This window comes from Gossypium raimondii, unplaced genomic scaffold (genome assembly GCF_025698545.1).
Source record: "Gossypium raimondii isolate GPD5lz unplaced genomic scaffold, ASM2569854v1 Contig00303, whole genome shotgun sequence".
NCBI lineage: Eukaryota > Viridiplantae > Streptophyta > Magnoliopsida > Malvales > Malvaceae > Gossypium > Gossypium raimondii.
The window spans coordinates 32,227-43,369 of NW_026291403.1; the positions used below are offsets into that span (position 1 = coordinate 32,227).

General features: G+C 38.3%; 1 protein-coding gene across 1 annotated transcript; it reads right to left on the reverse strand.

Moving 5' to 3' along the window:
* Positions 1-5,345: 5,345 nt before the first annotated feature.
* LOC128038592 (uncharacterized) lies at positions 5,346-8,416 on the reverse strand. Its single transcript, XM_052627413.1, has 4 exons — positions 7,239-8,416; positions 6,339-6,865; positions 6,002-6,178; positions 5,346-5,449 (listed from the first exon to the last, which is right to left on the reverse strand). The coding sequence occupies exons 1-4, from the start codon at positions 8,414-8,416 to the stop codon at positions 5,346-5,348; spliced, it is 1,986 nt and encodes a 661-aa protein (XP_052483373.1).
* Between the last annotated feature and the right edge of the window lie 2,727 nt (positions 8,417-11,143).

Genomic DNA, 11,143 nt, shown 5'->3' on the forward strand with positions numbered 1-11,143 from the left:
AGAAACTCCTACGAAAACCCTAGACGAACAGATCTGAAAAGCAAACAAAGAATAAGATTAAAACGAATCAGATCTGAAATTAAAAATCCCCAAATGAGTAAAGAATCAAATTGAGAATAGAAATAAGTATTAATAAGGATTCTTGAAACCCTAAAGGAGATTGCGATTCTGCCCAATTGATCACCAAGATAGTTTTCCCTAAATTTTGACAATCCGATTTCACCTAAAAATAGTATGGAAGAACCCTAGAAATTGGGGATTTTTTTGGGCTGATTCCTTAAGATAGAAAAATGCTGAAAACACAATAAAAATAGAAAATAAATTAGATAAAGATTCAGCACAGGCAGAAATAAAGAAAGAATTGACAAGAAGAAATTAAAAGATAAGTCCTAAGAAGCCTTGAAATCCGAAAGATCTCACAACTCCTTCAAACGGCTCTAATCTCCTCCAAAGAATATCAATGGCAAGAAGAAGGTTGAAGATGGCTCCACAATCAAAAGATTGTTAAAACAACTTCTAAAGAAAACTCAAGAGAAAATTCTTGGAGAACTCAAAGAGAATTTTCACTCAAATCAAATCTGAAATTTTCAATGTAATTGTAATGTAATGTAGGGTGGCTGGACAAGCCATATAAATAGGCCTTTCAAATGTTTTCCTAATCTAATTAGAAAACTAAAACTAAAACTAAAAAAAACTCCTAATTATTTTAATATGGAAATTCGGCCAAGGGTCTTTTATTTGGGACTCTTGGACTGAATATAAAAATTTAAACTAAGTAAAATAAATAAATAAATAAAACTTTACAACTTGGGCCACTTTGACAATTTGACCTGATTTTCAACTAATTATGGGTGGATTTCTTGATTGGGCTTGGAATCTTCTTATTGGGCCTTGCCCTCAAGAATTTGGGCTTGTGATCCATCTCCTACCGAAATTGAATCGTTGATGCTCGTAACGAAAATCCAATGCGCTTTGGCTGCAAGATTTGGTTTCTTGGACCAAGATTCCCAATATTTGAAATCTTGATTTTCCCTTTCTTTTGTGTACGCATCTAAGGCCTTGCTAACAAACTCCTGGATGGTCCCATTTAGTTTGGAACGCATTTGTCGGGCCTTTGATCTCGTATCAAACCATTTAATAATTTATTAGCAAGGCCTTAGATGCGTACACGAGGGAAAAAAATCAAGATTCACTTTCTTGTTTTCAAGAAAATCAAGAAACCGAATCTTGGTCCAAGTTTGCTGTTTGGAGTGATTTCAAGAATCAAGAAATCAAGATTTCAAATCTTGGAAGTCTTGGTCCAAGAAACTGAATCTTGCAGCTAAGGCTGATACACCCCGACCTCGGTGATGAGAGTCGAGTCGTTGATGTGCCCGATCGTGAATTGGAGTAATATTAAGGTTTGTCGAAGATAGGTTAAGAAAGAAGAGATAAAGGCTCAAATTTAGTTCAAAAGAGATTAAGGAATGGATTGAGGTTGATAGGTGAACGAAAACCAAGTATTCAAGTTGAACCAACACAATATAAGTGTGTTAAGCCGGGACTTATAGGAATACTTAGGTAGGTTAAATGTTGTATGGATGGAGAACGAATAAAATGGAACCTCGACCCCCTATCAAAGATGATAGCAACCTCGGTATAATTTGAACGCCACACTTTGGGTGCAAAGTGATAAGTTCAGAAAAGAAAGACGGGTTGACGCCATAAGGGTTACTTGATAAGTCAGACGGGTCTTTGGAGAACAATGAGAGTTGAAAACAAACTCACAAAGTAATCAGATTTCATATAAGGTTCAAAAGCATATTGTCTAACCCCAAAATGATTACAAAACAACTATTTATACTAATATTAAATGTCAAGCCGAATGGTCACAAAAGGTAGATAAATGGGCAGCTTATAGATGGTGTTAACTCAACTGGAAACATTCATGGAACGTCTTCAATGCTTGGCTGACCATTGAGCTACACGAACAGCTTTGAAAGGTGTCTTTGATGCGCACGAAGAGCCTTGAACTGAAAAAGGCATGCCAGGTTCGGCCAAGGTCTTTTATGAGCCTTGAAAAGGGCTGCTTTGGTCAGCTAATTAATCTTGAAAATTATTGATTAACTTGGGCTCATCAATAGTCATAGAATGTGAACACAAGGAGCTGATCGGCCAAAGGAGTGTGAATAGACAGAATTGAAGGGTCTTCAACTGGTGGGGTTTTAAAAAAAATGCATCGGTGGCTGAATAGTCAGTTTGGAAAAGGTACAACAGCAGCCACCTCTTTTAATGCCGACCCAAGTCCCATGCACTTATTTAATTCATGATACGAACTCGTCTCGTGATGTTTTGAGTCGTATGTGTTGCCCAATCGTGAATTGAGTAAGGATGGATTCGTTTCGGTTTTAAAATGAAACAAAATAGAGATAATGGCTTCAAACAAAGGTAATAAACAAAATAAAGAGGAAACAATAACAAATTAATTGGCTAAGACTGAAAATGAACCAACAATAACGAATTGTTGACCCGAATCTCAAAATGGTCTTTAGGTGTTTTTCGGTTAAAGGAAACAGGAAAGGAACCTTGACCCACTATCAACTATGATAGGAACCAAAGGTATATTGAACGCCACACCAAAGGTGATAAGTTCAGCAACAAAGAATAGATGGACGCCACAAGCTATGCTTGATAAGTCAAATCAATTCCGAAAGAACAAAGAGAATTGGATAGCTCACAATTCAAATATTTCATCTATATTCAGCAAAAAAGTTCCTCCCCTCTATGGCTGATTACATCTATTTATAATGATACGAGCTCGTTTCGTATGAAATAACGAGTCGTAATATTTCCTGATCGAAATTAGGTAGTGTCGGCCTTGAAATAAATTCAAGTCTTGGTGTTTAAAATTAAATGGCTTTGGGAAACAAGGGAGTTTGATGGAGTGTTGTTTGCTGGATATTTCAATGAAAACAAGTCGAACCCTTATTAGCAAATAAGGACCCAGGGCTTAAGGTTTCAAAGAAAGAAAGGATTTGGGATAAAACTGAGACCCTCTATTTAGCAAAATAGGAACCTATGGTATGAAGAACGCCACACCAATGGTGATAAGTTCGAAACAAAGTCAGATTGACGCCACTTGTTGAAGATAAGTCAATTTGAGCTTTGGAGAATAAAGAGAGTGAATTGCCTCACTAAAATGATATTTCATTCAGAAATTTGTCAAAAGTCCTTTTACAAGAAATTGAGCAACTATTTATAGTCTAATGTCTAGTAGCCGAATGGACATATTCTAGACTTAATTTCTAAGCAAAATTGAACAAAATTCAGCTTAAATTCATGTATATGCTTGCATCAAGGTTCGGCTGAATAGAGACTAAGGAAGAGCTTTCAATGGACTTGGAAAAATGGCAGCAGCTACATTCGGCCAATGGAGTTTAATGAGGTCATTCATGAAGCAACTATTGATGAAAAATTACCAGCATTAATTGGCAACTTGAACAGCCATTTAGAAGTGTGAATGGACGGTTTTGAAGAGCCTTGAAGTGTGAACATGGCTGAACCGAATAGACATAGTGTGAACAGCTTTTATACGCCCTTGGGAAGAGAATCGGCCAAGCTTGAAAGGATGAAAAGCTTGATCACTCTTGGCCGAATAGTTGCCTTGAAGAACACCAAAATTAATCAGCTTTTAATGCATTAATTCAGCTGCACATGCATCTTCAAATTCATTGAATCTCCATGCATGAATCTGCCCAATTCATCTCCAAATTCGGTTGCACCTAAAAATAAACATGAACTTAATTAATTTCAAGCAAATTCATCTGAACTAAATTAAAATATAATGTGAACATCCTAAATAACATTGAGACAACTTAAATATTAACAAATCATAACACATAAATTGCTAGACAAATTTAAAACATGTAATAATTTAGACAAACTAAATGACATCAAGACATCTTTAATTTAACTAAATCAAGACATATTAAACACTTAAATTAATTTAAGACATATTTAAAAGCTGTAATGAAACTTATTTAAATGTTTATTTAAATGGTCTAAATTCCAAAGATCAAATTAATTAGCTAGAACGAAATTCACTTCAAAGAAGTTGAATATGTTCACTCGTTTTAAACTCCTTGCTATCATTTTCCTCAACCTGCTCCACCATTGCTAAAATAGCATCTTTGAATCGTTTAGCTCTAGCTCGCGTTATTGGACCAATGGGCAGCTTGATGGCTTCTTGTTCGTTCTCCATTTGGTTCGTAGGCAAGCTCACATCATTCCCCTCCTCTTCAGAACGATTTGCCCTCAAATCGGAATCTGCATCAAACGGAGACAAATCAGAAACGTTAAAAGTCGCGCTAACATTATATTCACCAGGCAAGTCCAATTTATAGGAGTTATCGTTAATTCGCTCAAGGACTTGAAACGGTCCATCCCCTCTCGGAAGAAGTTTGGATCGCCTTTGCATAGGAAATCTCTCCTTGCGCATATGCAACCAAACCCAATCTCCCGGTTCGAACACAACTCGCCTACGACCCTTGTTAGCATGTTGCTCATAGTTCTTGGTCGTGGCCTCAATATTGTCTCGAACTTGTTGGTGCAATTGCTTGACGAAATTAGCTTTGCGCTTCCCATCTACATGAACAAGTTGATTAGAAGGCAATGGCAATAAATCAAGTGGAGTTAATGGATTGAAACCATAGACAATTTCAAAAGGAGAAAATTTGGTAGCTGAATGAACAGCTCGATTATACGCAAACTCCACATGTGGTAAGCATTCTTCCCAAGCCTTCAAATTCTTCCGAATAATAGCTCGAAGCAATGTAGACAGAATCCGGTTGACCACTTCGGTTTGGCCGTCCGTTTGCGGATGGCAAGTGGTTGAAAACAACAACTTCGTTCCAAGACGCCCCATAGTATCCTCCAAAAATGGCTAAGGAATTTTGCGTCTCGGTCGGACACGATCGTTCTAGGCATGCCATGCAACCTGACCACCTCTTTGAAAAATAAGTTAGCAATATTAACGGCATCATCAGTTTTATGACATGCTATAAAATGGGCCATTTTTGAGAACCTATCTACAACCACAAATATTGAATCTTGACCATTCTTACTCCTTGGTAAACCTAGCACGAAATCCATTGAGATATCGGACCAAGGGGTTTCGGGGATGGGCAATGGTTTATACAACCCGTGGGGCTTTATTCGCGACTTAGCCCGTTTGCACGCAATGCATCGATTACAAAATCGTTCGACATCTCGTCGCATCTTAGGCCAAAAGAAATGTTCGTGGAGTGTAGCTAATGTCTTAGCGACACCAAAGTGCCCCATTAATCCTCCGCTATGGGCTTCTTCGATCAACACTTCTCGTACGGAACCTTGGGGTATACAAAGCTTTCCTTCTCGGAATAAGTACCCATCATGTCGATAGTACTTCTCGTAGGCTCCCTTTGCACATAATCTAAAGAATTCACCAAAGTCAGCATCGTTGACATATAAATCTTTAAGAAATACAAACCCCATTAACTTAGCATCCAAAATATTTAGCAACGCATACCTTCGAGATAGTGCATCAGCCACTACATTTTCCTTACCTTTCTTATATTTAATAACGTAGGGAAAAGATTCGAGAAATTCTACCCACTTAGCGTGCCGCTTATTCAACTTGTGTTGCCCCTTTAAATACTTCAAGGACTCATGATCGGTGTGTATGACAAATTCCTTGGGCCAAAGATAGTGTTGCCACGTTTCTAAGGCTCGGATCAACGAATAGAGCTCCTTGTCATATGTTGGATAGTTTAAGACAGCACCATTGAGTTTCTCGCTAAAATAGGCAATAGGACGACCATCTTGCATCAACACGGCTCAATGCCTAAACACGATGCATCACATTCTAACTCGAAAGTTTTATCAAAGTTAGGCAAAGCTAATAACGGTGCATGAGTTAGACAATCTTTAATTTTCAAAAAGGATTTTTCTTGTTCCTCTCCCCAAATGAAGTTGGAATTCTTACGAATAACCCCGGTTAAAGGTGCGGCTAAGGTGCTGAAATTTGGCACGAATCGACAGTAAAAACTTGCTAGTCCATGGAAACTTCGAACTTGGGAGACATTCGTCGGATGGGGCCATTCTTGGATCGCTTTGATCTTCTCTTGATCGACTTCAAGACCCTCCGAGCTAACAACAAAACCTAAAAACACAACCTTGTTAGTGCAGAAATCACATTTCTTCAAATTAGCATACAAGGTTTCTTTTCTCAATACTTCCAAAACAGATTTTAAATGTAAAACATGTTCATCCAAATTTTACTATAGATCAATATATCGTCAAGTATACTACATAAAATCTACCAATAAAAGGTCTTAAAACGTGATTCATAAGCCTCATGAATGTGCTTGGGGCGTTCGTTAAGCCAAATGGCATAACGAGCCATTCGTAAAGCCCATGCTTCGTTTTAAACGCAGTCTTCCACTCATCTCCCTCACGCATCCGTATTTGGTGATAACCGCTCTTAAGGTCAATTTTTGAAAATAAACTCGCGCCACTTAGCTCGTCAAGCATATCATTCAATCGTGGTATAGGATGACGATACTTGATAGTTATTTTGTTTATAGCACGGCAGTCCACGCACATCCTCCACGTTCCATCCTTCTTCGGAACTAGTAAAACAGGCACGGCGCATGGACTAAGGCTTTCACGCACATAGCCCTTTTCAAGGAGCTCATTTACTTGCTTTTGTAATTCTTTCGTCTCTTGAGATTGCTCCAAGATGGTGTCGATTTGGAATTGCGGCTCCGACAAGATTGATTTGGTGTTCAATTCCACGAATAGGTGGTAACCCACTCGGGATTTCTTCCGGGAATACGTCTTGAAATTCCTGCAACACAGACAAAACAGAAGAAGGCAATTTGTCATCAAATTCGTTAGTGCCAAGCAAGCTCTCCTTGTATAAAAGAACCAACAATGGTTGTTTCAATAGCATCGATTTTCGAACTTCCCTCTCTTTTACAAACAAATTCTTTTTTTCAATCTCATCACTCATTTCTTTTTCTTTTGAATCACTCTCTTTTTTATCACTCATCTTTTGTTTTCTTCTTTTCTTCACTCTTTTCTTTATTCTTTTCATTTTTTGCTCTCTCTCGATTTCTTTTGATTTTCAATCGAACTCCTCATTTTGAGTTGATCTTCGTACACTTGTTTGGTGATAACGAGCTAGAGTCACCATTCGTCCCATATGTTTCAAAGAGAACCGATTGGTGTATCCATCATGGATTGCTCGCTTGTCGAATTGCCACGGGCGTCCCAAAAGAAGATGCCCCGCATACATCGGCACAACGTCACACAATACTTCATCTTGATATTTTCCAATTGTGAACGAGATAAGGACTTGCTTTGTTACCTTCAATTCTCCACCATCGTTAAGCCATTGGAGTTTATACGGATGGGGATGTTTGGTGGTGGCCAATCCGAGTTTCTCCACCATCAACGTACTAGCCACATTTGTACAACTTCCCCCATCGATTATCACGCAACAAATCTTACCTTGCACTTGACATCGCGTATGGAAGATGTTTTCGCGTTGTTGATCATTTTCGACACCTTGCAAAGTAAGGCTTCTTTTCACAACCAAGATTTCTCCATTCTCGGCTTGTTCGATGTCTTCCTCTTCTTTGACTTGTTCAACAGCCTCGTTCTCTTGTTCACTTTCGGATTCAATTTCACCATCATCTCGAACAAACATCGCATTCCGGTTCGGACATTGGCTTGCGATGTGGCCCCTTCCAAGACATTTGAAGCATTTTATGTCTCGGGATCTATTTGGTTGAGCATCCATCTTTCCTTTACTCGATTCGGCAATCGATTTGTTGAACTTGGTGGCACCACTTACTTCTTTATTCCGACTTGGCATATCTCGTTCGTTGGTCCCTTGCCCCCACCTAGTCATCGAAGAAGTGTTAGGGAAAGAACGGGACGTACCTTTTCTTTTTAATTGTTTTTCAACCTTTATGGCCATATGGACCATATCAATGACTTCAACATAGTGGTGTAGCTCCACAATATTTGCGATTTCACGATTAAGGCCGGTGAGAAATCGAGCCATGGTGGCTTCTCGATCTTCTTCCACATCGGCGCGAATCATGGCCACTTCCATTTCCTTGTAGTAATCCTCCACGCTTCGTTGGCCTTGAGTTAAACTTTGAAGCTTTTGATACAATTCCCGGTGGTAATAGGCAGGAATAAATCGCTTTCTCATAATCGCCTTCATTTTCGCCCATGTAGACACGGGACGTTCTCCATTGCGTCTTGACTCAACGAGTTGATCCCACCATATTATGGCATAGTCGGAGAATTCTATAGCACTAACTTCACCTTCTTGCTTTCCGAGTAATTGTGGCACTCGAAAACTAACTCCACCTTCTTCTCCCATTCAAGATAGGCCTCGGGATCCGACCTTCCTTGAAAAGGTGAATCGCCATTTTAATGTTTTTAAATCATCATCGGTCCTCTCTCGATCTCTTGGTCCCCGTGCTCGTTGGCCTTGTCGCCTTGCACTTTGTCACGAAGCTCGATCACTTTCAACGTCACTTGCTTCATATAGATCATTTGCATGTTGCCATGGACGTTCTCGCTCTCTTCTCGGAATAGGAGGGGTGTTCGCACGTTGCCTTCGTTCCTCCATTTGTTCCATTCGTTCATGAAGGGAATCGAATTGAGGTTGGAACAAACGAGAAATTTCTCGCACGATTGCTTGAACTTGTAGATCGGGCACTCCGCCTCTGGGAACGTTTCTCCTTGGTTGAAGATTAACTCCTCCACCAACGGCATTCGAGGCTCCTCCACTTGTAGCTCGTCGTTCCGGGCTCCTAGACATGATGATTAAAATTAAGAAATTATCCTCACCACAAAAACCTCACAATTTTTCTCACAAGAAAAGAATTCACTCCTCTCGTGTTTCACTCTATTTCCGGCTTTTATCTTGATGTACTCTCTTGCCTTTTACCTCTCAAATCCAATTCTCGATATTCTGAAAAGCTACTTAGATTTATCCACACTTGTGGGTCGGCTTCAAGGGCCTAAACAAAGGAATATGATATGGTTTAGGTAGGCTCGAAAGAAAAGAATGGTTTGAAGATGTGGCGTATATATAAATTTTTTTTTAAACAGCGTGAAATTTCACTAAGATGGATATAAAGGAGTGTAGAAAGTGATTTTGGGAAAATTTTTGTTGAAGTGTTTCCAGACTCTTTTTTTTACGGATCTTTCACGTCTTTTCGTCCGCACCTAGACCGCATGCAATATTTTTTTTTCAATTTTTTTCTTTTCGATTTTTTTTGATTTTTTTCGAAAACTACAATTTACGTACCTAAATTAACCAGCTCTGATACCAACTGATACGAGCTCGTTTCGTATGAAATAACGAGTCGTAATATTTCCCGATCGAAATTAGGTAGTGTCGGCCTTGAAATAAATTCAAGTCTTGGTGTTTAAAATTAAATGGCTTTGGGAAACAAGGGAGTTTGATGGAGTGTTGTTTGCTGGATATTTCAATGAAAACAAGTCGAACCCTTATTAGCAAATAAGGACCCGAGGCTTAAGGTTTCAAAGAAAGAAAGGATTTGGGATAAAACCGAGACCCTCTATTTAGCAAAATAGGAACCTACAGTATGAAGAACGCTACACCAATGGTGATAAGTTCGAAACAAAGTCAGATTGATGCCACTTGTTGAAGATAAGTCAATTTGAGCTTTGGAGAATAAAGAGAGTGAATTGCCTCACTAAAATGATATTTCATTTAGAAATTTGTCAAAAGTCCTTTTACAAGAAATTGAGCAACTATTTATAGTCTAATGTCTAGTAGCCGAATGGACATATTCTAGACTTAATTTCTAAGCAAAAATTGAACAAAAATTCAGCTTAAATTCATGTATATGCTTGCATCAAGGTTCGGCTGAATAAAGACCAAGGAAGAGCTTTCAATGGACTTGGAAAAATGGCAGCAGCTACATTCGGCCAATGGAGTTTAATGAGGTCATTCATGAAGCAACTATTGATGAAAAATTACCAGCATTAATTGGCAACTTGAACAGCCATTTAGAAGTGTGAATGGACGGTTTTGAAGAGCCTTGAAGTGTGAACATGGCTGAACCGAATAGACATAGTGTGAACAACTTTTATACGCCCTTGGGAAGAGAATCGGCCAAGCTTGAAAGGATGAAAAGCTTGATCACTCTTGGTCGAATAGTTGCCTTGAAGAACACCAAAATTAATCACTTTTAATGCATTAATTCAATTGCACATGCATCTTCAAATTCATTGAATCTCCATGCATGAATCGCCCAATTCATCTCCAAATTAATTTGCACCTAAAATAAACATGAACTTAATTAATTTCAAGCAAATTCATCTGAACTAAATTAAAATATAATGTGAACATCCTAAATAACATTGAGACAACTTAAATATTAACAAATCATAACACATAAATTCGGCTAGACAAATTTAAAACATGTAATAATTTAGACAAACTAAATGACATCAAGACATCTTTAATTTAACTAAATCAAGACATATTAAACACTTAAATTAATTTAAGACATATTTAAAAGCTGTAATGAAACTTATTTAAATGTTTATTTAAATGGTCTAAATTCCAGCATCAAATTAATTAGCTAGAACGAAATTCAGCTTCAAAGAAGTTGAATATGTTCAGCTCGTTTTTAAAGTCCTTGCTATCATTTTCCTCAACCCGTTCCACTATTGCTAAAATAGCATCTTTGAATCGTTTAGCTCTAGCTCGCGTTATTGGACCAATGGGCAGCTTGATGGCTTCTTGTTCGTTCTCCATTTGGTTCGTAGGCAAGCTCACATCATATAATGCTAGAACAAGGTAACCGAATGGTCAAAAACATCCACTTAATGTGCCATAAAAAACTGATGTCTTTTCTTATTCTTTGAACCAAATAACTCCTTCCATAAAATCACTTTAATTCAGCTGATTTGAATGTCTTTAATGGCTTAGAAAATGACTCTTGAGTTGTCCTTGGCTAGTTGAATAGTCACCATCTTGATACGACCATGCCCCGGGCACATTTTTCGATCAGCTCCATAAGTATTTCTTGCATACCCATGCGAGCTAAATTAGCTCAATTGCATC